A 27,438-nucleotide genomic window follows, 5' to 3' on the forward strand; every position below is an offset into this window, starting at 1 on the left:
ACAGGTTGAGTCCTAGCCCTGGACCTCTGCTTTGAGAGCTGGGCTTTCCGAGTAGTGTCTGCTGATGGACGAGCGACCTCGGCTGGGATGGAAGCCCGGGGGAGAGAGAGGAAGAGGATAGAGATCCAGAGGTCCCTAGGGAGACAGAAGCCCCTGGGGAAGAGGAGAGCTTCTAAGGGAGACAGCGGCTCCCGGGGAAGGAGCCACAGTGCGATGAAGGAGTGGGCACTTAGCTTTTGGGGCTAGTCGGGTGGACCACGATGGGGACAGTTGGGGAAAGCGCTCGGACATCCTCTGCGTGGAGTCAGATTCTGGTCCAAGTAGAGCAGTGTCCACTGTGGGACCCGGGGCACCCAGGCTGAGTCAGTAGACGCGCACCGCCGAAGGGCTGAGAAAGTGGACACAGGGCGGAAGGGCGGGGTCGGGGAGGGACCACACGCACGCGCAGTCTCTCGCTCCACCCCCTCTGGTCGAGGCCTACGGTGGTGCAGGGGTGGGAACCTGGGCGCGGGTGCGCACACCTTTTTTGCACTCGGACGGGCGCTCGGGTGCGTAGTGGGCCGACTGCAGTTCCAGGGTGGTGGGCGTTGGTGTCTGGGTCTGTGCAGCCGGGGCTGTGGCCTGTCAAGTGACTGCACGGATCGGGAGGGAGCGAGCCGGGACTGCGGGCGGTGCGAGCCTATTGGCAGCGTGGCTGGCTAGGAATGCAAATAGCTCGTCCTCCCTGACGTCACGGCTCAGGGCACATGCGCATTCTATAGTGTGTTTTTCCGTCCCAGGTAAGGCGGAAGCAGCGGCCAAGTAGGGCCTTCAATTGGAAGGTGGCGTTTCCTGGATAGCTACCTGTGTGAGCTGCCTTACCCGGGCCAGTGTGCACTGTCGCAGTTCCCTTCCCTTCCCAACAAGACGTTTTTGTTTATTACCCAGGCTTTTTAAAACTTGTGGCAAAGTATACGTAAAATGTAAAATTGAAAAATTTGCCTTTCGTCTCTGTTTGGGTGCATAATTCCGTGATACCTTACCTTTTTGTGACTTAAAACCTAGTGTTGTTTTGAAGGGGAAGGCTGTTTGCAAAAGTTAAAATACAACGCCCAGGAGAGAATGCATCACTAATATATATATATATATATATATATATATATATATATACATACACACTCGGTGAATTCTCAGGACTGTTATACTGGGTGAAACCTTCAGAACTGAGCCCTTCTAAGTATCTCAGCCTCTGTGTACTGCAACCCTGATACCTCTCTCCTTGTCTTCCTTTCTTATACCTCTCTCCTTGTCTTCCTTTCTTTTTCTCCTTTTTTTTTTTTTTTTTTTTTTTTTTTTGAGACAGGGTTTCTCTGTGTAGCTTTGGAGCCTATCCTGGCACTCGCTCTGGAGACCAGGCTGGCCTCGAACTCACAGAGATCCACCTGCCTCTGCCTCCCGAGGGCTGGGATTAAAGGCGTGTGCCACCACCATCTTTCTAGTGCCAAGCCACCCTGAACCTCTAGCCCAGTGGTTCTCAACCTTCCTAATGTTGAGGCCCTTTAATACAGTTCCTCATGCTGTGGTGACCCCCCCAACTATAAAGTTATTTCATTGCTACTTCATAACTGTAACTTTGCTACTGTTATGAATTGTGATGTAAATACTGATAAGCAGGATATCTGAAAAGCGACCCGAAATGGGTCGTGCCCTGCAGGTTGAGAACCGCTGCTCTAGGCAATGGGTATGTGACTTCAGATGTGGTACTGAGGCCATTGTGTGGCTTTCCCATTACTGCATTGCTCAGGAGTTGCAAGTTCAACCTCTTTATTATTTATTTATTTAAGGGCAGGAGCAATGGTGCTCCATTTGGTGCCTAGGTGTTCTGCAAGGCTCTTCTGGGCGTCTCCAGGATGGAGGAGGACCTACACTCAGGGAGCCTCAGTGGGGTTGAAGTCACTGGGTTGCCCTCGCCATAGGCACAGCCCCTTGGCTTGCAGAGGGTACTCCTCGGCCTCTGGCAGCCCTGAGGTGATACTGACTCCTGAGCGATACCCTGTGCAGCGGCTGCCGTTTTCCACTGTGTCTGAGGAGGACCTGGCTGCCTTTGAACGCATCATACCTGGCAGAGTTGTCACAGATCCAGAGCAACTGGAGACATGCAATGTGGACTGGCTGAGGAGCGTCCGGGGTGAGTCAGGACAGGGCAGTGGAGTAAGAGATCCAAGTGCAGAAACCAGGAGGACAGTGTGGGTGAGGGAAGTAGCGTTCACTGTGAGTATGCCTTAAATGCCCTGGAAGACACTATCCAGGCCTTCAGAGAGTAAAACTGGCAGATAGGAAAGCAGAGCAACCCTTGCTGAAGTGAGGGCTGTGACCCTGCTGCCTGCTCCTGCTCAGCTGCTTAGGCAGTTTTCACCACAGGCACCCCCCTCAGTTCTGGAGGTGCTGGGCCCAAAATCAGGTGTGTCCTCTGCAGCCTCAAGGTGAGGGTTCTTCCTGCCACTCTGAATGTCTGGTGACTCCAGGTGTCCCTGGTAGCAACCCTCCAGTTTCTATTTCTGTCTTTGTGTTACCTCACTCCTTGGTCCTCTTCTGTCTTAAAAAAAAATTATTAGCTGGACAGTGGTGGCACACCTTTAATCCCAGCACACAGGCAGAGGCAGGCAGATCTCGGCGTTTAAGTTCAGCCTGGTCTACAAAGTGAGTTCCGGTACAACCGGGGCTACCCAGAGAAATCTTGTCTCAAAAAAAAAAAAAATGAAAAGGTTTGTTTTATTTTTATTTGCGTGCGTGCGTGCGTGCGTGCGTGCGTGTGTTCATGTGAGAGCACATGCCTTTGGAAGCCAGAAGAGGGTGTTGGACTCCTGGAGTTAGAGTTACAGGCAGGTGTAAGTCAGCTGATGTGGGTTCTGGGGATCAAACTTGGCTTCTCTGCAAAGCAGTCAGTGCTCTGCTTTTAATAGTGGAGCCATCTCTCCAGGCCTCCTTTTCTGTCTTACAGACACCTTGTCTTGTGAGTGTATTTAGGGTTCACTTAGTCCAGGATGATCTTAACTTGAGATCTTTAAAACAGCAAACAAAGTTTGTGTGTATGTGTGTGAGGGAAAGTGTGTGGGTTTGTACACATGAGTGCAGTCCACGGGGAAGCCAGAAGAAGGCATCAGATCTCCTGGAGCTATAGGCAGTTGTGCGCAACCGTGTGTGGGTTCTGGGAACCAAACTCTAGTCTTCTGTACTGCTCTTAACTACTCAGCCATCTCCAGCACTCAACATTAGATCTTAATTTTCCTGTCAAGAGCCTATTTATGTATTGGGCTGGAGAGGTGGCTCAGCAGTTAAGAGCACTGGCTGCTCTTAAGAGGACTGGGGTTCAATTCTCAGCTGTGGTGACAACATTCAGAGAATAATGCACTTGGGTGCCAGGCAGGCTGGCCCAATAGTGCATGGATGTTCTCTTGCTGGAAAGACCAGATAAAAATTGAGACATCACAGGTTCCAGAGGGATTGGGCAGAATTGTCTCTGGGTCTGTTTATGATAAAGATGAACAGCAGCATGGCTGTGTGGACAATGGAACCCTGCATCTCTGTTTCCTGGGTTGAAAGGAGCACAGGAGAGCCAGTCCTCTGGGGAAATGGAGTTTATACAGATAGGTGTGGCCATTGGGCCGAGTGACAGGCCAATCTGGAGTGTAGCATTGGGGCCACTGGGTCCCAAGACTGTTAGTGGAGAAGAGGAGTCAGCTAAGGAGATGGGGAAAGCAAGGCCAAGGGATCGCAGGGAGCCCCAGGAGTATGGTGCAGAGCCGATGCAGAAAGGCTCATGAGGGGCACAGATTGCTCGTGTGACTGCTGATTACGGCAAGTGACTGAGGTAGGTGCCATTAATGAACTTGACTCAGAGCTGTGGACACCATCAGTGACCCTGGGGGAAGACAAAAGCATAGCTGGAGCCGACTCCAGGCTGGAAGAGTGTTTCTTGGAAGAGTATACTATCATCCTGGGGTTGGGGAAGTGAGGGCACTTATGGGAGCCCAGGCCAGAGGAGGTGCTGTTTGCAGATGAGAGCATTTTAGCTGGCTTACAGAGGGATGCTGGGTAGAAAGGAAGGAAGGGGAAGGCGATGAGGAGGAATGGTGGACTGTACGTAAGTGAGCTGCACAGCTGTGGGGCTCCAGGTAGCAAGCAGATTGCCTGCAGTAGCCGGAGGGAGTGTCGTTTTTAGTGGGTGTAGAGTGAGGTGAGGACAAGCCTGGAGGGGCGTTGGCAGCCATGGACAAGCATAAACTATGGACATGACTGTTTCCTGTTTATAACAATAGGCAGCAAGTCAGATTTGTCCTCAATATGAATGGATACTGAAGTCCTAATGAATTCTCCAGGAAGGATGCTAGGGAGCGACAGGGGCATTGGGCAGCCAGGCTTGAGGTGGGTGAGAGGGTGAGAGGGTGAGGGGGTGAGAGGGTGAGAGGGTGAGGGGGTGAGATGGAATGGTCCTTTGGAAGTGTCCTAGTTAGAGTTACTATTGCTGTGATGAAGCCATGACCGAAGGAACTCGGGGAGGGAAGGATTTATTTGGCTTACACTTCCATTACATGGCTCATCACTGAAGGAAGTCAGCACAGGAACTCACACAGGGCTGGAACCTGGAGGCAGGAGCTGATGCAGGCAGTGGAGGAGTGCTGTTTACTGACTTGCTTCCATGGCTTGTCTCTAGCGTGTGTCAAGTTGACATAAAACTAGCATCTAGCCAGGACAGGTGGATTACCAGGGAGAGGCACCTGGAGAGAGACTGGGGCAAAGAGGACACTTACACACTTTTATTTTTTTGTTTGTTTCTCTGTGTAGCCCTGGCTGACCTGGAACTCACTCTGGAGACCAGGCTGGCCTTGAACTCAGAGATCCACCTGCCTCTGCCTCTGGAGCGCTGGGATTAAAGGTGTGCATCACCTTTGCCTGTCAAAAGGAAGGATTGTGACTGAACCAAGTCCTTCCGTGTGGGCTGACAGAATCTGTTCTCTTGTCTCAGGCTGCAGTAAAGTGTTGCTGAGGCCCCAGACCTCCGAGGAAGTGTCCCAGATTCTTAGGTAAGAGAAATACCTTTAGTGAGGCTATGTCTGTAGGGAAACAGTACCTTCCGACACCACGGGCCACATTCATAGCTGCCCAATAGAAGATCCCTGTAGCTTGCTGCCCTTGGGGTTCTTGGGCATCCCTTTCTCCAGATCCCTATCTGAAAGAGTACTGTCTGGAGGATGCTTCACAGGCACAGCCCAAGGGCTGGTGGTCCAGGCTCAGAACTCATCCTACAGCCGTGGGACTAGAGGGAGTACGGGTGGTGTCGCTGACTCTTACAAACACTGTGAGAAGGCTCAGAACTCAGCCTACAGCCGTGGGATTAGAGGGAGTATGGGTGGTGTCGCTGACTCTTACAAACACTGTGAGAAGGCTCTGGAGGTATTAGAATTAGACCACGCATACCTCTTCTCCACACCCCAGAGACCGTGTCAGCCTCCCTTCCTCCGTGTACAGTATTGGAGTGGACTCTCCCTTGCATTCTTCCCAGGGTATTGGGGGAAGAGCCCCTGAAGCAGGAAGGCCTAGAAAGGAGACAGGTGTCAGCTTGCTAGCCTGCCTTTGGCAGTGAGATGGTCATCGGGCGTGGGGATGCTGCCTTGATATCTATACTATGTTTGTCCCAGGCATTGCTATCAGAGGAACTTGGCTGTGAACCCACAGGGGGGGAACACTGGCATGGTGGGGGGCAGTGTCCCCGTTTTTGATGAAGTCATCCTGTCCACTGCCCTCATGAATCAAGTCATCAGCTTCCATGACGTGTCCGGTAAGCTTGTGTGTCTGTGTGCTCTGAACTCCTCTGTCCTTCTTAGTGCCAGATGAGCTTGTCTGCTTGTCTGTCCTCCTTAGCCTGGGACTGTGCTTAGGCTAGCAAATGTGTTCTCGTGTGTGTGTGTGTGTGTGTGTGGGGGGGGGGGTCCCGGCTGGGACAGAACTGGCAGCTGCATCAGGGCCATCTTCTGTGTGCTGTAAGTCACTAGGTGGCTCACACTGTGCACATGTCACACAAGTCCTGTTTGCATCTAGACTTTGCCGTGGCATCTTGTCCTGGACGTATATGGCCATGCAGTGATACCCCAAAGGGGTTTTCATAGCCTGCTCCTGTACTGAGGCTTGGTTGCTGTATAGGGGACTTTTGTTTGCAGTTGTCAGTAATGGTTTTCATCACCAAAAAGTATCTAAACATTGTAATCAGGGTGCCCAGTGCTCCCCAGGCTGAGGTCACTGCTCTGTAACAGTCCTTTTTTTTACTGTTTCCCCTGAGTTGTACAAGAACTTTTCTTCTCCATTTTTGCCTGTCTAATTTCTCTTGTTGTATATTGTAATTACAAAGGACCAAGTGGTTTTTTGCTTTGTTTTGTCTTGTTTTTCTGTTTAGCAGGAAGACCTCCTTCTTCCTTGGCGTCTGAGGAAAACACTCCTTCTGGGAGGTTCCTCCCTACAGAGGAGTTTGGGGTTTCTCAGCAGTGAGTGTTCCAGAAGTTGTTGGTAACTCAGTTGCTCTTTGTAGGAATCCTGGTCTGCCAGGCAGGCTGTGTGTTGGAGGAGCTGAGTCGCTACGTGCAGGCTCGGGACTTCATCATGCCACTGGACTTGGGAGCAAAGGGCAGCTGCCACATTGGGGGTAATGTGGCCACCAATGCCGGTGGTCTGCGCTTTCTGCGGTATGGCTCGCTTCGAGGAACTGTCCTGGGCCTGGAAGTGGTGAGCTGGGTTCTAACGGTGCAAAGCCTGCCCTGGGGATGTCCTAGCTTCAGTCTAAGGCTGTTGTCTTAGCAGTGGTACAGGACATGGGGCTATATTGGTGTATATGTATCGATTCAAGCTCAGGGACCATATCGTAATGGTTCCTGGCTCTGGGTGCTTCAGGGACATGTGGAGTCCACTTAAGGAACCACAAGGGACACTTCATTCAGGCAGTGACACTCTGCTTATACCAGACTTTCAGGAATTTGAGGGATAGCCAAGGCCAGCTTGGTATGGAGTCACACCCCTCCCTGCCAGCTTATCTCCTGGAGCCATGAGTCCCCTTCCCTGAACCGTGCTGTGCTTTTCGCACTCCTGTGGTAAAATAACTGACAAGTGGCATAAGGGAGCAGGGGTTTATTTTGACTCAGTTTGAAAGGATGCAGTCCATCACAGCCAGCAAAGGATGATGGCAGGAATGCGAGCGAGCTGCTTACATTGTGTCAGGAAGTACAAAGATGAATTCTGGTGCTCACATTTTAACCAAGCTGGGGCTTCTTGTTGTTTTGTCCATATTCAAGGTGGGTTTTTCTACCTCAGCTAAATATTTATGGAAACACCACATAGACACCACAGGCTCAGTGCTTCTATGGCATTTAAATTTAAAAATAATTTTTGTGTGTGTGTGTCAGAGAGAGAGAGAGAGAGAAAGAGCGCGCACAAGAGAAAACTTCACTTTGTTTTCTGAGATAGTCTCCTATTGAACTTGGAGCTCACCAACTGGCTACACTGGTTGACCAGTGATCCTCCTATCTCTGCCTCCTAGTGCTGGGATTATAGCACAAATTGCCATGTCTAGTCTTCTCATTGATTGATTGATTGACTGATTGAGTTGGGGTTTCACTGTGTCTGCCTGGCTGGCCTGGAACTCTGTGTAGACCAGGCTGAGCACCTGCTTCAGCCTCCTGAGTGCTGGGATTAAAGACATGTGCTACTGTGTCTGACTCTCCATATTTATTTTGTGTGTGTGTGTGTGTGCGCACATGCCCAATGTTTGCACATACCATGGCACATATGTGGGGGCCGGAGGACAGCTTATGGAAGTTTGTTCTCTATTTCTGCCATGGAGATTATGGGTTGTCAGACTTAGTAGCAGGTGTCCTTACCCCGAGTCATCTCACAAGCTGTAGACCCAACTTTTTTCATGGGTGCTGGAAATTGGAACTCAAGTTCTCTGCTTATGCAGCATTTTTTACCCACCCAGCTCCTGATTTTCTATTGGTAAAGTTGACAATGAAGACTAATGTACTTATCCCATCCACTGGTGGGTTCTAAGGGCAGGGCTTCTGTCTTACTAACCCAGGTAACCGGGGCAAATGCTTTGTCCAGTAAGTCACAGTGTCCTAGTAGCTTTGCTGTCTGGTTGGTTGCCAGCTACTATTACTATTTTTTCTGTACTTACTGTCCTGGAAATTCGGTAAGCTTCTGTTTTGACGTACTAGCCAACGAGTCTCAGGTAGAATTGTAATATGGGAACCAGCAATGCCTTAATGACCTAGGGCCTCAGATGTGGAGGACCTCAAGGCAGGGCTGTTCTCTATTGTTCAGTCCTCCCAGCTGTGCTCCTCACCCTCCCCCCCTTCCCCGAGGGCTTCTTACCTCTTAGGCGTGCTCCCTGCCCTCAAGCTGTGTTTTTGCTGCTTCTCCCAGCCCCAGAGGTTCCTTGCCTTTCTCAGACATGTTCCCTGCCCATTGCAGCCGTGTTCCCGCCCCTCACCCATGTTCCCTAGGCTCTTCTCGCTGTGCCCCTCACCTGCACCAGTGATGCATCCCCATCTGTCCTGCTGTGTCCCCTGCATTTTCTTTGCCTTGGTTGGTTTTCCCTCCAGCAACCAGACAATGAACCTCTTGGCTTAAGATGAGGCCGGGGGAGTCTTGCTCAAGCTGGGGAGAAGTGTTGTCCCTTTAGTCTGATTAATCCTCTCCAGGGTCTGCTCATTCCCAGGCTTCCTCATGAAGTAAATGGGGTGGATGGGTGGAGTGGCAGAGGGTTTATGGCTGGCTACTTTTGTGTGTGGTGGGGGGTGTTTGGAGTTGGGCCAGCATCCCCAGAGAAGGGCAGGGTTTCTGATGTAGGAAGGCCTGTCTCTTTCCTCTTGCCAGGTACTTGCTGATGGGACCATCCTGAACTGCCTGACCTCCCTGAGGAAGGATAACACAGGCTATGACCTGAAGCAGCTGTTCATTGGATCGGAGGGCACGCTGGGGGTCATCACTGCTGTGTCCATCTTGTGCCCACCCAGGCCCAAGGCTGTGAATGTGGCTTTCCTCGGTAGGTCCCCTCCACCTACTTCTGAGCCAACTAGGGGAGGGTGGGCCGCTGCTCTGGACATGCTGGTGTGAACTTGGAATGAGAGGAGCTCACTGCTCCTTGCTCTCTGCTTCCTGTCTGGAGATGTGGGTCCTGGCCCTCCAGGTGTCCAAAGCGTAGTCTGAAGCAGAAGCGATGCCCTGTTTCTCGTCATTACACACATCACTCTAACACAATTGGGGCTCTTTTCTTCTTTGCCCCGCCGTGCTTAGACTTAAGAAGTGTGTCACGTGATTCCGAGAGAACCACTGGCAGAGTGGTAATTGCTATGGGGCAGGGCAGTTCTCTTTGCTCACCACGCTTGGCTGTAGCATCTCCATGCATAGGGCTCTCACACCATTCGGACTGCCTTGTCTATATGTGGCTAATGTGGGGTCTGAGGCCTGCTTTTGCTGCCTATGGTTCTTTTACCTTCTTGAGGGTTGTTAGCTAGCTTCTGCCTGCAGCTGACTCCTTCCACTGAGCTGAGTGAGTTCTGGAGGAAGACAGGCAGGCTCGACTCACCAAATCCTACTAGAGGAGGCTGGAGGTCTTAAGGTCTTTTCTCAGTTATTTGTTCTTTTTGTATCTTTTATCTGTTTATTTACTTTATGTGTGTGGATTTATGTGCATATGCATGTGTGTGGGTTACACACTTATGCGCATGCTTGTGGAGTCCAGTGGGCATTGTTCCATCTTGTTTTTCATTGTCCTGGTAACCATTGATTAGACTAAGCTAGCCGGCCAGTGAGCCCCAGAGATCCACCTGTCTTCATTTCCTCAGGTCAGGAATTCCAGGTATATGCCAGCATGCATGGCTTTTCTTCTCTTTTCTTTTTCTTTCTTTCTTTCTTTCTTTCTTTCTTTCTTTCTTTCTTTCTTTCTTTCTTTCCTTCCTTCCTTCCTTCCTTCCTTCCTTCCTTCCTTCCTTTCTTTTTTAAACTTCTATGTTGTTTTTCCTACATGTACATTGTTATGCCTGCATGTATGTCTATGCACTGTGTGTGTGTGTGTGTGTGAGTGTGTGCGCGCGCACGCGAAATGCCAATGGAGGCATTTCCTAGAAATGAATCCAACACAGAAGGAGTCGGATTTCCTAGAACTAGGGTTATAGATGCTTGTGAGCCACCATGTGGGTGCTGGGAACTGAACCCAGGTCCTTTGGAAAAGCAGCCAGTGCTCTTAACCTCTGAGACATCTCTCCAGTCCCATGCTTGACTTTTCATGTGGGTGCCGAGGATGAGGCTCAGGTCCTTCTGTTTGGACAGTCAGCACATTACCACAGACTGGGCCATTTCCCCAGCCTCCAAGTTTTCTATCTTTTTAAACTCACAACATTATTTCTGGGCCATTTCTTCAGCTATCTGCTGCACCAGACATTTCCCAGCCTCTTGTTCTCTGTAAATGCATCCAAGACCATTTCTTGCAGTGGAGGACCTGGTTTCTCACAGTGTCTTGTCTGTGTGTTCTGAGCTACCTTGGGTTGTAAGCAGAGCCTTGTTTCTCAATTGTTTGTTTGTTCCCTAGAAGCCTAGGGTGAGGGTAGTTTCTTCTGGGAATGAGTTGTGTTGCTTTTGCTAGGTGGTCCTTGGGTCTTCTAAAGTCCAGGAATATCATTTCTTTCTACAAGGTTTCTGGATCATCTACCTGTGAATACATTCCCTTAGTTCCCTTCTGCTTCCATAATTGGAAGGCACAACCCCCGGTCTGTGCTGTGGTTCCCCGGCCCTGTAGCACTGCAGAGATCTCAGGTGTCTATAGATAAGTGATGAGCTTCTGAGACCAACTTAGACCTTAGTACTGATGGGTGAGTGAAATGGCCCAGTTCTGATGGCTCTTGGCTCTGGCCGCATGTTTACAGACTTTGCCAGGATGTGTCTCTCTGATTCCTTTGGCCATTCTGAGTGCTCTGTAGCAGTTCAGGCATAGTTTCAGATCAGGAGACCTTGAAACGAACTTGTGGGCTGAGCTGTGGAGTGTTTCCTGTAGCACCGAGACCTTCACAGTCACTCTACTTGTGGTCCATGTGAGTTGGGTGATGTTGCTTCTGAGGAGGGGGTGACCTGGCCGGGCGATGGGTGAGGCCCTGCGTCCCACTGCCCTTCCCTCTGTCGCGCCTGATGCTCTGTGTCCCATTGCAGGTTGCCCTGGGTTTGCTGAGGTTCTGCAGACATTCAGCACCTGCAAAGGGATGCTGGGCGAGATCCTGTCAGCGTTTGAGTTTATGGACACTGAATGCATGCAGTTGGTTGGACAGCACCTCCACCTGACCAACCCAGTGCAAGGTACCTACGCCTGTGTGTGCTGGCCACACTGCCCTGCTGCTTGGACACCATGGGGCATGCTGGGTGGCGCAGAGGTCCTGGCACTGGAATGTCCCAGGCGGGCAAGTAGGGAAGGAGCACTGTGTGGCCGTGGGTCATTGAGTGCAGGAAAGCTTTGCTGTCCTTAACATTTGTAGTCAGTCTATAGTAGGAAGAACTTTTATTATTACAGAAGAAGCCTTAATGTTGTGTTAAGGGGACAGTGTCCCTCAGTAAATTAGTGAAAGACCCCCGGAAGCTCAGGCCTCCAGGATCTCAGCCCAGGACCGCAGTCACCCCAATCACCAGGTGGACTCGAAAGCTTGATGCAAACTGCATGAGGCTTTATTGTAGTTGTTTAACAAGCTAACTCCATGTTAGCTCAGGTCTTTCATCCACCCACCATGGCGGATGGCTAGAAAGACGGCTGGAAGCGTCTGCATAGAGATCTTATAGGGCAGCGTAAGGGGAGTGTCTAGGGGGTACGCATAGGCTCAGGATTGGTGTGCCTCCAGGCTTGGAGGGTTTGCCCTGTGTTGATTGGTCAACTGGTTGTTATGGCCCATAGGCTCTCCCAGGGTGGTTGCTATGCTCTGCACATCATTGCTGTGCACTTGTCTGTAAAGCATACCCAGGGCCGTAAAGCATAGCGCCACCAGCTAACTTCTGATTGGTTCCTTGCCACGAGGCAGGCATCTGACCTCTTAGTGACCAAAATAAGGTTAGGCAAGTATGTGTTTGGCTGTTATGGCTGCCGAAATGGGGAGCTGGTCCCTTCATTCCCCCATTTTTTTTTTTTGGAGATTCCAATCATGGAATTGCTGTCTCTCTAGTGTCCCCATCAGGGAGTGAGAGATATTGGCATCCCCGTGCAAGGGAGTTACTTCTGACTTAGCATTTCAACCAGGGAAAATTGGAGATGTATTCTTTCCCATGCTACTTCCTACTGACTTTGGGACGAAGTTAGGGACCCAAGAAGGTTGAAATGCTAGTCAAAAGCAAAAAAGGGAATTTAGGCAATGGGGAATCCATCAGGAGCTTCTGGTTAGCAGAATCTGTTGCAGAGACAGGGGGTGTCCACATCAGCTGGACTGGTTCACATCCATAGCAAGTCCAGGGCTCGCAGTCTACTTAGAGCAGCCTGTAGTCAGCAACTGATACTCAGATGTCTGTCAGAAGCAGAAACCTGTTTAAGACATGTTTAAATTAGGAACAGAAGTTAAAACTTATTTACTGAAGCCCACAGTGCAGAAAAAGCAGTTATCTGGATATCTGTTCAAACAGCAGGAACGTATTTATGATTTTTGAGTCCTAGTAAAAATACAGATTTGGTCTACAAGCATGTCTACTTTTCTTCTGTCCAGAGAGCCAGGTATGGATTGGACAGAGGTGCCTTTGGCCTGATGAAAAGCCCTTTAAGTTTATACTTAGATGACAACCAAAATAAACCTAAAACCTTGAGCTTGTGTCTGAACAGTAGGTAGTCACTACTTTATCAGCTAACATGCCGACTATAGTCTATAGTGGATCTGACTGCCTGATGCTGTCAAGTTAACAACCATTAATATTTCAGAGATCTGAGAAGGGTATATTTTATACAGTTTCCAAATCTATTAAAAAAGTGACAGAAGCCAGTTAGAAGCCAGTCCATACACAGTTAGCCATACCCAAGTTTCTCCATTACCGCTGGAGGCAGAAGTATCAAAGAACAGCAATCTTCACCAGGCCCATAAGGTGAGAGGTTTTTGTCTCTCTGTGGAAGAGGGACATGGAAAAGACTGACCTTGTTTTGTCTAGGCAAAGGGGTACAATCAATTTTCCAGTGTCCAGCAGCTTTGTCCACAGTCTCAGCCAGGTCCTGGCAGACAGTAGGTATCACATCTGAGCATCTCGCTCATTGGTCAGCGTCGTCATCATCCAGGTGCAGGAACTGGGGTGCCTCATAATCTTCTTTGGAGACTTTGGGTCACTGTCAGGATCTGGTAGTCTGTCTGATTATAATTTTTTTTTTTTTTTTTTTTTTGGTTTTTTGAGACAGGGTTTCCCTGTGGCTTTGGAGGTGATTATAAACTTTTAAAATAACATTTTAAATGCCATATTCTTCAGGTCTCTGAAGCATTAGAGGTTTGTCTGTTTAGTTACTTGCTTTAAGCACACATTAAGCACACAGGTGGCTAGGTAAGGTCTTATTTCTGTAATTAATTTTCAGCCTGACTGTAACTGGTTTTAACTTAGTAAAATATTTGAAACTTAGCACAGCTGAATTTAAAACTGCATAGAGTACCTTATATTCCTTAAACAATACACATTTTAGTGCTTGCTTAAACTTAACTTCTTTCTGAGACAGAATTTCTCTCTGGCTTTGAAGCCTGTCCTGTAATTCACTCTGTTGACCAGGCTGCCCTTGAAGTCACAAAAATCTGCCTGCCTTTGTCTCCTGAGTGTTGGGATTAAAGGCATGTGCCACCAATGCTCTAAACTTAACTTCGGAACATAAACTGTAATATCTTATAATAGATTAGCAGCTTTTATAAAACAAGAACTTTACATTGTCAGGCTTTGCTTAAAAATTGCTAAATTTTTTGCTTAAAAAATTCTAAATTGAAGGTCTTTAAGTACAAACATTAATAAAAAAAGACATTTAAAAAAAACATAAACATTTAAAAAACTGGTTTTAGAAAGAAATTTAAAATCCCTTAATGTCTTTCTGTAATATATAGAAGCATTAACATTTTAAATCATAACTGAAAAACTTGTTTCTAAGATGGTACCTTTAATTTCCATTTGGTCATCTTTAGTCAAGATGATGGTTTAAGTATTTTTTTTCAACTTCAGCAAAATGGCTACCAGTCAGCCATGTGACCAACTTGCCATGAGGCTGGCTGCAAAATGGCGGTGACCTGCACCATTTGTTTTAGCTCTGTGCTTGTAACAGAACTTAGGTTATGTCAGGAAACAGAACATTTTAAAACAAGCATACATAATTTACTTGAGAAATAAACAGAACTTTTAAAACAGAATTAATTTAATATGGTTAAAATTTTAACTTATATTACCAAATTTTAAAATTTGCTATCTGTAGACCTGAGAAACCATAACAAACAGTGTACATTTTTCTCTGACTTTTAACAACCTTTTCTCTGACCTTTGACAACTTTCCTCTGACCTTCTACGACTTGCTTTGACCTTCTATAACCTTTAGTTCATGCCTCTGGTTTCCTTAGACATTCTTAGACAAATTTCTCTTTCCCTTTCCCTCTTTATTATTTTAGTCTCCTATATTTTCTCTCATTTCTCAGTCAACATAAAAACTCTTATCAAAGTCCCTTTTGTAGTTTTTAATAACTTTAAGGCTGTTTCTTTAGAACATCTGAATCAGGCCAGATGGTTCACCCACCCCAGCTCCATGTGCTCAGGGCAGAGACCTGGGGGGCGGTGCTGCTGGTAATCCCAGACCCTCTGCCAATGCAGGGGTGGGAAAAAGACCCCAGCAGTTTCCCTGCATACCACGTGTGTGGAGCACAGAGAAGGCCAGGCAGGCAGGCAAACGGTGGCCTTGCAAGCCATGTGCTCAGGTCAGGGATAATCCCACCACAAGCCAGGACCCACGGCTGGATGGCAGTTGGGGCAGAGAGAGCCCCACTTCGCATGCCTCACAGACGGGCAGGTGAGGATGGAAAGACAGACTCACCTGCACCGGCCAGGCTCAGCTGTGAGGACCGCAGCAGTGGTTGGAGTTCAGTGTAGCAACCTCAGGGGACTCCGCTGCAGCACACTCTAATCCATGGCACATGGCAGAGAAACTCCTGTCCCACACACCATGTGCTCAGGGCAAGAAAAGACCCCTGACCCATGCATGCCACATGTGTGGGCAGTAGAGACAGAAAAAGATGCTTAACAAGCACACAACACAAATGTGAAACTTGGACAGACAGCACAGTAACACAGACTAGGGTCCTATTCGGAATTTCAGATGGCTAGCCCCATGGAGATCAACTTGGTACAAAACCAAGTCTCCCTTACAGATTGGCCTGGGTCCCCTTACAGATGGAGCAGGCAACTTGCTCCCAGCAAGTCCCCGTCCTACAGATTGGGTGGTTTTGGGCCCCCTGGTCCTCTTACAGATGGAGCAGGCAACTTGGTCCCACCAAGTACCCCTCCTACAGATTGCGGAAGCTGTCGCCCGAACCTCTGCCCTAAACAATTCTTGTAGGCCTACTTACAGATGCCGCCATCGACCCCAACATAGGACCTTTACATTTACAAAATTAACAGAAACAGCAGACCTGAAAACACAAAACTGACATAGCACCGAAAAGCATTCAAGCAGGGCGTGGATTGCAACAGATCAGATAACACAGGTAGCAAACCTGCTCAACTGCCCAGTCATGCAGCCTGTTCCAACCCTCCAGGCTTCACAGAAACTGTACAGAAACAAACAGAAAAAAAGAAAGTTACCTAGTGTGGCACCACATAACTCAACGAAAGGGGGTGTTGTGGTGGATCCTGAATTGAAAACCAAGGATGAAAACACACAGAGACAGAATAGACAGAAAAGAACAGATGCCAACCCAATCCGTCCACGCCGCTTATAAGGCAATGGCGCCGGGCAGACGGGCAGCAGAACCAGGCTACAATCGCCGCTGAGGAGGGTCCAAGCGTCCTTGGCCTCCGTACCTACTGGGTGTCCTCAGGGCAGCAGTCTGTGATCCTCGGGGCACATCTGTCGATCACAGTTGAGGTGGAATCCAGGGATGGGAGTCCCCAGACAGATGCTGGGGGCTGGGGTGCTGCCAGCTGGGGATTAGGATATGGGGGATGGGGGTGGTTAGTTGTTGACCCATGGGGTGAACAGAAACAGACACAAACAGCAAAAACAGAAGGACAGACACAACAGACAGGACAAACTGCGCAGCAGACCAAATTACAGACATGGCGCCAAACCAAAATTACAGAGCGGGAGGGAAGCGGAGTCCAGGTGGCCAGTTGCCCCTCGGAGAAGCGACACTTCGTATCCTTCCCTTCCCCAGATGACCCTTGGACTTTCATCCAGGGCGGGACCAAGGGGCTCAGGGCACATCTACCTCCCCTGTGCTCCAAGTTACCAAATACAGGTCCTGCGCAGGCACAAATCCAGATTCAAATCAGAACATCAAAGGACATAGCAAAACATAAGACAGAACATTGAACTTATAGGTTGCACGCTCGACCTTACCTCCAAGATCGACTCCACTCAGGTGAGGGGTGGTCGCAAATCCAGGACGAGCCCCCAAATGAAAGACCCCCGGGAAGCTCAGGCCTCCAGGATCTCAGCCCAGGACTGCAGTCACCCCAATCACCAGGTGGAGTCGAAAGCTTGATGCAAACTGCATGAGGCTTTATTATAGTTGTTTAACGAGCTAACCTCATGTTAGCTCAGGTCTTTCATCCACCCACCATGGCGGATGGCTAGAAAAGACAGCTCGAAGGGGCTGCATAGAGATATTGTAGGGTAGCGTAAGGGGAGTGTCTAGGGGTACACACAGGCTCAGGATTGGTGTGCCTCCAGGCTTGGAGGGTTTGCCCTGTGTTGATTGGTCAACTGGTTGTTATGGCCCATAGGCCCTCCCAGGGTGGTTGCTATGCTCTGCACGTCATTGCTGTGCACTTGTCTGTAAAACACACCCAGAGCCGTAAAGCATAGTGCCACCAGCTAACTTCTGATTGATTTCTTGCTACAAGGCAGGCATCTGATCTCCTAGTGACCAAGACAAGGTCAGGCAAGTACGTGTTTTGGCTGTTATGGCTGCCGAAATGGGGAGCTGGTCCCTTCATTAGTAATACACATTTAATGTTTTTAAAGTTTAAACAGTAAGTTCTTGTGGTGGAAATTATAGCCTAAAGGCTAAAGCCGTGTCTGGGGCAATCATCTACCAATAGATGGCCTTTTTCTGGGGTTCTGGAATTTTGTAAGTGTTGTGGAATATTTGGCCGCACTGTGAAACTTCAAGATTGTGTTAGTAAAATTAGCCTTGGATGGGGGTGGGGGGGCAGGGCAGTGACTAGTTGACAAGAATTAGCCATAGAGAATATGAAGGACCCAGAAGACTGATAGAGAAGGGCACAGGGAGGAGTAGGGAGGGACCTTAGAGATTCATGGCTCCTCTGATCTAGTAGGTTTTCACCCCAACATTGGACTCCCGACTGTTTATAGGTAAATGGAACAACTTAGATGAAAACATGTAAGAGTAGACAGGAAAGGCTAGTTTAAGCCATTGGTTTAGGCTGTTTTTTTGGCTGAGAGCCCTGCAGTAATGGCGAGTCAGTAGCAAGGCATCTAGCAGTTGCTGCAAGCCAAGAAGCTGGCAGCTGAGAAGGTGGCCAAGGCCCACAAGTGAAAGAACTGGAGGCTGAAGCAGGCCAAGGAAGAAGCCCAGGCTGAGAGTGACTGGTACCTCCTGCAGAGGAAGGAGTTCAAGGCCAAGGAAGCTGCAGCACTGGGGTCCCATGGCAGTTGTAGCAGTGATGACTGTTCTCCCGAACTGCTTCCAGCAGAACAGGGATGAAGTCCTGGATAACCTCCTGGCCTTTGTGTGTGACATCCAGCCAGAAACCCATGAAAACTGCCTCATAAATGGATAGGAGGGGGAAGCACCTGCTCTGTGGGTTGGCATGGGAGACGCCCTCAAAGTGGGAAACCCTCCACAGAGCTCGAGTTCAGTACTGGAAGGCATTACATTATTTCTCTATGCTGTCGTAGATCCCTTCACTTTTTGAGAGTATCAAATCTAGTTCTTTGTACAACTTAGTAAGTCCCTGAAGTTCCATATTTTTACCTTGTGTGTCTTTAAGGAGTCTATGTTTCCTACATGTTTGTGCAAACAGCAGGCATCACTGTTGAGTTTTCCTTTATTAGTCTAGTAGAAAAAAAGACAAACCAATTCTTTGTACAAGCAGCAGGCATCACTGTTGACTTTTCCTTTGTTAGTGTAGTAGAAAAAAAGAACAATTCTTGGTGCAAGCAGCAGGTATCACTGTTGACCTTTCCTTTATTAGTCTAATAGAAAGAAAAAAAAAACCAAACAAACCGATTCTATGAAGAAAGGGAATAAATTGTCCCCTCCTGCTTTCTTAAAGGTTAGGGGTGTTACATATGAAAAAGTTGTAAATAGCATTTGTAACTCCTATGAAGCAGCAGCCAGTCCATCCTGGCTAATTTAGGACAGCGAATCTGCTTGTTCAGGCTGCTGTTAGTGTATCTTAACCCAAGTTACTAGATGCTAGGGCTCAAGAACATGTTATTTGGTGTGCTTGTAATCATTTAAAAGTAAAACTTTGTCTTTGAGAGATAGATAGATGAGAGAGAGAGAGAGAGAGAGAGAGAGAGAGAGAGCTGGGCAGGAGGCAGAGGCAGGCAGATCTCTGTGAGTTCCAGGACAGCCTCCAAAGCCACAGAGAAACCCTGTCTTGAAAAAACCAAACCAATGGGGTGTTGGTAGCACACGCCTTTAATCCTAGCACTCGGGAGGCAGAGGCAGGCGGATCTCTGTGAGTTCAAGGCCAGCCTGGTCTCCAGAGTGAGTGCCAGGATAGACTGCAAAGCTACACAGAGAAGCCCTGTCTCGAAAAACCAAACCAAAACAAAACAAAACAAAACAAAACAAAAAAACCCAAACCAAACAAAACAAGAGTAGACAGGCCAGCTCTTTGAGCCCGCAGTTGCCTTGCTGTGTCAGCCCTGTCCCACAAGAGGCTCTTGGGAGGTATTCAACTGGACCCGGCCATAAGGCTGAGAGTGAACAGGGTGGGGTGTCACGCAGAGGGTCACCTTTGGTCTGTTTTCTCTGCCAGCAGAAAACGTACATTTAAACTGTGTGAATGTTAGCCTGCCCGAATGCTTCCCACTCATGGCCACCTCCAGCTCCTGGAAGAGCTGTCTTTGCTGTGCAGCCAGGGTGAAGTGGGGCCGGGGCTCACACTGCATCTCCTGCTCCCTTGCAGAAAGTCCATTCTATGTCCTGGTTGAGACCTCAGGCTCCAGTGCTGCACACGATGCTGAGAAGCTGACCGGTGTCCTGGAGCAGGTGCTGAACTCTGGCCTGGTGAGCGACGGCACTATGGCTACCGACCAGAGGAAAATCCAGGTGATGTAACACTGCTTCCCACCTTCCTTCCCTCCTATCCCCATGGCTCGGGTCTTACCTGTCCAGCAGCAATGCAGCGTGCGGTCAAGCTACAGCTGGGTTCATAGCATAGGCAGAAAAACCTCTTTGTAGTGAAAAATTTCACTAACATTAGTAAAATACGCCCCCCCATCTGCCCACCCCAGGCTGCATGGCGAATAGATCTACAAGGCTGACTGTGTGCTGGTTGTAAGTTGGCTACAGCTCCCTACAGACTTGTCTAGAGTGTGGAGAGGCAAGAATTGTAAGGGCCATGGAAAGCAAGCCTGAAGGCCTAACAAGTCCTGGGGAAAAGGGTGCCTGAGGAACAGTCCTTACTGTTGTATTGTCAGGAAGCCATTTGTTTTCTTGTGAGGACAAAGGGACAGGAGGCATTTCTGTTTGGGAGCTGCTCATCACCTAAACTGGGAGTTTTATTTTCCTGGTGGCTGGCCCAGGTCCTGCTGTCTGCAGTACGGTGAGTCGCCAGCAGAGGGCAGAGAGGCTGCAGAGAGCGGCCACCAGCGTTGGCACTTGAAGAGAGAAAAAAGGCACCTAGGGAGTGTGAAAACCATGGACTCCTTGAGCTTTGACTTCTAGAGTCAGCACCAAGCAGAAATATACCACACCAGGATGATGTTATATATTCTGTTGTATTTTAAAAGCTTTTTCTTTTTTTGTTCTTTTCAAAACAGGGTTTTTTCTGTGTAACTTTAGAGTCTGTCCTGGAACTCACTTTGTAGACCAGGCTTTAATCCCAGCACTCGGGAGGCAGAGGCAGGCGGATCTCTGTGAGTTCGAGGCCAGCCTGGTCTCCAGAGCGAGTGCCAGGATAGGCTCCAAAGTTACACAGAGAAACCCTGTCTCAGAAAAAAAAAAAAAAAAAAAAAAAAAAAGGTGGCGTTCAGGGAAATGTGGCAGTCCTTGTGGCTGATTTGATTCTGTGAGGCCGCCCTTCCGCCACAGATTGATTTGGGGGCTGCTGGTGGTGAAGATGGTACTTACTGTCCACTCGCTTTTGGCCTTAGCTTCCTCCCTCATCCTGATGTGGTACCTCTCTGCTTGGGGGTAACTCAGCATTGGATCCTGATGGCAGAGCCGCTCTCTCGAGTCCTTAGGGTCCCCATGTCCCCATCATGTCTCTGCTGGGTTCCCCTCCGGGGGTTTCCTAGAAAACGTCTGGGAGAGACTGGAGTGTCCCAGCATCCTGCTCCGTGCTGTGCTGGACTTGGACTTGGGTTAGAAACACCCTTTTCTGGAGCTGTAGCTCAGTAAGATGACGTGGTCTGATCTCTGAATGTCTTTGTCTGGTGCAAGGGTGGTTTTGAAGATGTTACTGCTGACTTCTCATGTTGCATGAGGCTCTGGGGAGTCTCCCTGCCCTCTGGTCCTTTGGTTTTTCCTGCAGAAGCCCTGAGTTCTCTTTTTAAATTTATTAGCATGTGTGAACATGTGTGTGTACATGTGTGGACTTGTGTTATGGTATGTGTATAGTGGCCGGGGACAACTCTGTAGAGTCATTTTTCTTCTTTCTCCATATGGATTCTGGGTATTGAACTAAGGTTGCCAACCTTATACAGCAGGTGCCATTACCTGCTGAACCATCCTTCTGGGCTTTAGCTTTTTTTTTAAACTATTATTTGCCGGGTGTTGGTGGCACACGCCATTAATCCCAGCACTCAGGAGGCAGAGGCAGGTGGATCTCTGTGAGTTCGAGGCCAGCCTGGTCTACAGAACGAGTGTCAGGATAGGCTCCAAAGCCACAGAGAAACCCTGTCTTGAAAAACCAACCAACCAACCAAACAAACAAACAACCCCCCCCCCCAAAAAAAAAACCAAACTATTATTGTGTGTGCTTTGGCAAATGTGTTGAGGTCAGGACAACTTTGGGAGTTGGTTCTTGTCTCTTACCTTAGGTTCTAGGCATCAAATGAAGCCATCAGGCTTGCCACAGCAGATGCTTTAACCCATGGAGCTGGCCTGGCGGTGGGTTTTCTGATGTGTCCTAAGAAGGTGGGCCTTGTGTGGATCTAAAGACATCCCAAGTGTCACATGTTTTGAGGAGGCTGTTACATGACCTTCCCAGGAAGACAGATATGTATTGACTCCAAATAGGAGGCTAAAGAGTCAAGTCTATCCTGGTGAGATAGATGAATTTATCGGGACTATTTAGAGGAGCATGTCTGGTTTGTGGGAAGTAAATGCCTTAGAAACCACGTCTACCTATGCAAACAAACTCCGAGTGCTACCTAGCGTTGAAGCCTCAGGTGGTCATTAGCTCAGGCAACACAGAAATAAACAAGTGTCTGGGAAAGTTAAGATGGTTCACATTCTGCCTTTGCCTTTTTTTTTTAAAGATTTATTTATTTTTATTTTACATAAAATGTGTGTTTTACCTGCTTGTATGTGTGTGCACTACACACTTTGTGCCTGTACAGGGAGCCAGATCTCCTGGAACCTACAGACTGTCTTGAGTCGCCATGTGGGTGGAGCAGCAAGTGTTCTTAACCACTGAGTCATCTTTCCAGCCACTGCCCTTGCTTTTATGAAAGATTCCGTTGGTCTTCATTGTGACATTAGCCATATGGATTGTATCTTACTCCTGTCTCCTCCCTGCTACCGACCTCAGTACCTCCTTCTTCCCATGAGTCCCCTTCCTTGCCCCAAAGAGGTTCTCTTCTGCTTTCATGCCACATGTACCTATATATACACATGTACATACAGTTAAATACAGATTCTACACGTGAGAGGGAATGTTTACTGCAGCCCGGCACATAGAATAGCTGAACAGTGGCTGGGATTAGAGGACCCATCTTGCCACAGAGGCCTCTGACTGCTTAGGCAGACTGCTCAGTCCAACACGTGCTGGATGACCCTATGACGGATGACAGCTAGGTATCCCACTGATTGGGCTTCAGCAGTGGTCTGGTGCAGTGCACAAAGCTCACACCAGGCAGCCCTGCCTCACGAGAAGTCCTGGAGGAGGCAGCACCCATGAGGGTGACAGACTGATGGGATGGGAATGTGGGAAGATGCACCCTAGAGGCATTTTTGGGAGAGGGCAGATGCCCTAGGGGTGGGGAAGGCTGGAGCAGAGTTAGGGGACAGGGGCAGGCTTGGGACAGCAGGCCTAGTGGCTGCAGAACAAGCAGGGGGCACCACAGTGCAGCATCTCCCATGCTCCTTCCCGAGCTGGCAGTGTCTATGGTGTGGATTGGCTGGTAAGCCATGTGGTGGTCAGGCTCGGAGTGACCAAAATGGCCTTAAAAGTTGGGAGAACCAAAACCAAAACTAACCAACCACACCTTTAATCCTTTAATCCCAACACTGGGGAGGCAGAGGCAGGGGGATCTCTGTAAATTTGAGATCCACCTGTTCTACAGAGCGAGTTCTAAGACATAAGAAAGAAACCCTGTCTCTAAAAGCCACACACACAAAAAAGTTGAGAGAATTGGGGAGATTTGAACTTTGTAGCCTCAGTGGTGGCAAGAGGCTATGGTTTTTTATATTTTGGGTTGAGCCTGGCATGAGGTGACACAGGAAAGGAGGGGCTATGGAGACAGCTCAGTCAGCAAGTGACTCGATGTGCAGGTATGATGAGCTGAATTTGATCTCTAGAACTCGTAAAAAGTTGAGCATGAGAAATGTGCTTCTAATCCCAGTACCAGGGAGGTGGAGACAAGCAAATCTCTGTGGCCTACTGGATAGCTAGCCTAGCCTGTTCCTTGAGTTCCAGGCTATTCAGAGCCACTGGAGAAATATTTGAGGATGCTATCTGAGGGACAATACTCAAGGTTGTCCTCACACCTTCACATGTAATACACACACACACACACACACACACACACACACTCACACACATACACACACACATACACACACTCACATACACACACACACTCACTCACATACACACACACATACACATACACACTCACATACACACACATACACACACACACTCACATACACACACATACACACACTCACATACACACACTCACATACACACATACACACACATACACACACTCACATACACACACTTACACACACACATACACACACACTCACATACACACACACACTCGCATACACACACACACATACACACACACATACACACACACACATACACACACACACTCACATACACACACATACACACACATACACATACACACACACAGTATGTGGTGGGGGAAGTCCTTATCTTTTATATGTTTTACTTGGTGTGTTCCCTGAAACGATGGGGTCTTCACAGGGACTGGCACAGGGGTGGAGGTCCTAGTGTGGCAGGATAGCGGGCAGAGGCTGACTCAGCAGAGGAGAGATAGGACCCTGTCCTTCTTGAGAGCCTCAGCGTATGAAATCAAGTAATAACGGAACAGTTCTGAATGAGCGGCTTTGCCCCAGGCCCCCTTCTACTCTGCTCTGGGTTCCCTGTTCCAGCTTACACTGGTCCCTCCCACAGCCCGGGCCTTTGCACACCCAGCCCCTCTTTCTGCATCTGTGAAGACCTGGATTAAAGCGGCACTGTCTCAGTGACCCTGTCCCCAGAGCCCTGTCCCTGTGTGCTGACTGTTCCTTCCTCTGTCTAGATGCTGTGGGCCCTTCGGGAGAGAATCACAGAGGCGCTCAGCCGGGATGGCTACGTGTTCAAGTATGACATATCCCTCCCCGTAGAGCGGCTCTATGACCTCGTGATCGACGTACGCACCCGCCTCGGCCCTCGTGCCAAGCATGTGGTGGGATACGGGCACTTGGGTGAGTAGTGTTGTCATCCTGCCCCTGTGAGCTGCACAGTTGCACTGTGGTGAACTGAGTTTATTAAAGTTAGCCTCAGGCGCGTTAATACATCAGTGTGGCATCAAGGAAAGAGCTGAACACTCGGCCTTGAATTAATCCTACCAAAAGCAAGCCCAAGTTTGAATTCTCTGCTTCTCTACCCTGGTCTTCTGTCTTGTTTGTAGTCTGTTGTGTGTCTGCCTATGCCTACTAGATATCTGACTGTGAATTTGACTATGTTCCTATTGCTGTTTGTCTGTCTGTCTCTAACAAAGAACTTTATATTTACTGAAAGCTCAGGAAAGGTCACATGGGGAATGAATGAGGGATAATTTTACAGAAATTCTTAATAGAGTTTCACAATTGATTACATTATTTACTCCAGCTTACCCCAGCTGGCCCCAAAGTACTCAGTAAAACAAACAGAACTGTAAGTGCACACTATTCAGTTATATCCATGGTGCCTCCAACATTTATGCCAGATATTTGCTATTTAAGGCTGTTTTTTGACCTGTTTGCTGTTTTCAGCAAATGATTACCATCATATATACATCATATATATATGATTACATCATATATGTATATACATCATATATACATATATATGCGTGTTGCCCTCTGGGTCAGGGGCTTGGAAGTGTAATTTAAGATTATACCTCAGCATTAGTTTAGGTTGTAAAGCTGATTACATGGGGGAAAGTCCAAGTCAAGTAAGGTTGTTTGTTACATTGTTTTCTTGTTTTTCGGGACAGGGTTTCTCTGTATAGCTTTGGAGCCTGTCCTGGAACTAACTCTTGTGGATCAGGCTGGTCTCAAACTCACAGAGATCTGCAGGCCTCTGCCTCCTGAGTGCTGGGATTTAAGGCACGAGTCACCACTACCCGGCATTACATTGTTTTCTTAAAGGCAGGTTAAAAGAATAGGTTGAGTATATAGCAGGGTATATATATAGGCTTATATAACTTATATAGGCTTATATTAACTTGGCAGTGAGGTCCAGCAAAAGTTCCAGTTTCTTAGAATGTAAGAGATATTTTCCTAAAACGATGACACTACAGTGACTTCCTGTAGCTGAGCTTGTCATTTGGGTCTGTGTTTTGTCCCAGCAAAGGGCACAAGTCCTGGATTGACAAGATGCCACTGCTTTCTTTCTTTCTCTTTTCTTTGTTTTTGTTTTTGGTTCTTGAGACAAGGTATCTCTCTGCAGCCTTGGCTGGCCTGGAATTCACTGTGTAGACCAGGCTGGCCTCAAACTCATGGAGATCCACCTGCCCCCACCTGCTGAGTGCTGGGATTGAAGCTGTGTGCCACCACACTCTGTCGTTGCTTCTTTTACTTCAAGTGTTGTTTGGAAAGCCTTCTGCTGTGCAGCGGGATGGCTCTTACCAGCCTGTCTCTTTAGACCAGAGTCACTTTCCATCATTTTGGAGGAGGTAGAAAAGTGATGCTTTAGGTTGCATGGTATTGATTGACAGGAATGACTTGTTTCTCCCGCCCAGTCTCCGACACTTGCAGTTCATGGGAAAGGTGCTGGCCTGGGGAAAGCAGTGTGGATGTGGACCTCTTGCTGCTTCCCACCTGACTCTGAGCAGGGGCTCACTTGCCCACAGTACTTTAAAATGGGACTCAGCAGCTACCATTCACAGTCACGGAGGGTTGAAGGAACGGGCAAGGGTTGTGGTTCAGAAATGGGACAGGCAGGGTGCAGTCACCTGGGTATATCTCACGGGGTATTAGAAGTATGAGCAGGAACTTTTGGGCAGATTTCGGGGCCTGCCCAGCCTAACTGTTCCCTTGTTCCCCAGGGGATGGCAACCTTCACCTGAATGTGACGGCAGAGGCCTTTAGCCAGGAGTTGCTCGGTGCCTTGGAGCCCTATGTATATGCCTGGACAGCGGAGCAGCGGGGCAGTGTCAGTGCTGAGCATGGCCTTGGCTTCAAGAAGAAGAACGTACTCAGCTATAGCAAGCCACCTGAGGCCGTGAAGCTTATGCAACAACTCAAGGTCATGCTGGACCCCAAAGGCATCCTGAACCCCTATAAGACTCTGCCTGCTCAAGCCTGACTGGAGCTCTTCATCTTGTTGCCATGAGACACCAGGACCTTGGTCATTAAGGGTTGGTAGGCCTTGAGGCCTCCCGTCTGACAACACCTGCAACAGATCAGGTTGCTGTCTTCCCTTGGCTACCCGGGGGCCAACTGTGAGGACCCTCTGGGCTGTGATTTCTGTAGGTTGAGCAGGGCAGATAGAACTCCCTGGTCTCCTGCCAGCTCATTGTGGGCAGACTAAGTGGGTGGGCAGTTTCCCCACTCCCAAACAGGCCAAATCTCATGTGCTCTGTGGTGGCCAGTGGAGACCTGCCTTGTCGAAGCCCTGCAAAGAGTTCAATGTGATCTTGTTACCGATGGATCTCTATGTGATGTGTGCCCTGTGAGGGCTGCAGCAGAGTTGTCCAGCCCCAGATCAGTTACCACGACGACCCAGAGCACCACAACTCCATTCACACGGGGCTGAGTGGGGTCTGCTGTCATACCAAGCAGGTCTTGGATGGGTAACTGAGCAGGACAGACTGTTTCCCTTGTTTTCTTTTGTTTTGTTTTCTTTCTTTGTTTTGTTTAGCCCTGGCTGTCCTAAAACTTACTACATGGACCAGACTGACATTTAATTTACAGAGGTCCACCTGTCTGTCCCTTTGCCTCCTGTGCTGGGACTAAAGATGAGTGCCACCACACCCAGCTTACCTTGTTCTTGAAGGCCTGTCTGGTTGGTAAGCAGGTGTGATGGGCTGTGAGTGCCAGCAGAGCTTGGCCTTTCTGGCCATGGGACAGTTCCCAGACTGAAGTGATAGAGGCAACTTTGAGTCATGGGTACGCCATGCGGTCTACACACTGTCAGTCCTGGTGGTCTGGGAGGTTAGATATACCTGTCTTCTTTTTTGCTGTCATCAATTTCCAGAAAAAAATGAATTATAACTTGCTGCTGCTGCTGGAAGGTTAATCACATAAAGTTCATTGTAAAGGTCTGGCTCATCACATCCCTCTGCACGTTTGGTGCTCCCTGGGTTCCCAGTATGTCTTCACACGTGGACTGGAAAATAAATGTGGTGGTGTGAATGTG

At 48.7% G+C, this 27,438-nt stretch overlaps 1 protein-coding gene and 1 pseudogene across 3 annotated transcripts; both read left to right on the forward strand.

Moving 5' to 3' along the window:
* The first annotated feature begins 432 nt into the window (after window positions 1-432).
* On the forward strand, window positions 433-27,353 carry D2hgdh (D-2-hydroxyglutarate dehydrogenase). 3 transcript variants are annotated; one of them, XM_027397694.2, is made up of 10 exons: window positions 433-548; window positions 1,824-2,167; window positions 5,006-5,063; window positions 5,679-5,818; window positions 6,563-6,756; window positions 8,902-9,070; window positions 11,230-11,373; window positions 19,372-19,514; window positions 24,134-24,299; window positions 26,126-27,353. In XM_027397694.2, exons 2-10 carry the CDS (start codon window positions 1,834-1,836, stop codon window positions 26,383-26,385), a joined length of 1,608 nt encoding a protein of 535 aa, XP_027253495.1. In that variant the 5' UTR covers window positions 433-548; window positions 1,824-1,833; the 3' UTR covers window positions 26,386-27,353. The 3 variants fall into 3 exon arrangements, with proteins under 3 accessions (XP_027253495.1, XP_027253496.1, XP_035297047.1); XM_027397695.2 differs by having other exon boundaries at window positions 462-548; window positions 1,829-2,167; XM_035441156.1 differs by lacking the exon at window positions 433-548 and adding an exon at window positions 645-779.
* Window positions 17,685-18,735, forward strand: LOC100773880 (annotated as a pseudogene).
* Window positions 27,354-27,438: the final 85 nt, after the last annotated feature.

Source organism: Cricetulus griseus, chromosome 2, assembly GCF_003668045.3.
Source record: "Cricetulus griseus strain 17A/GY chromosome 2, alternate assembly CriGri-PICRH-1.0, whole genome shotgun sequence".
Lineage (NCBI taxonomy): Eukaryota > Metazoa > Chordata > Mammalia > Rodentia > Cricetidae > Cricetulus > Cricetulus griseus.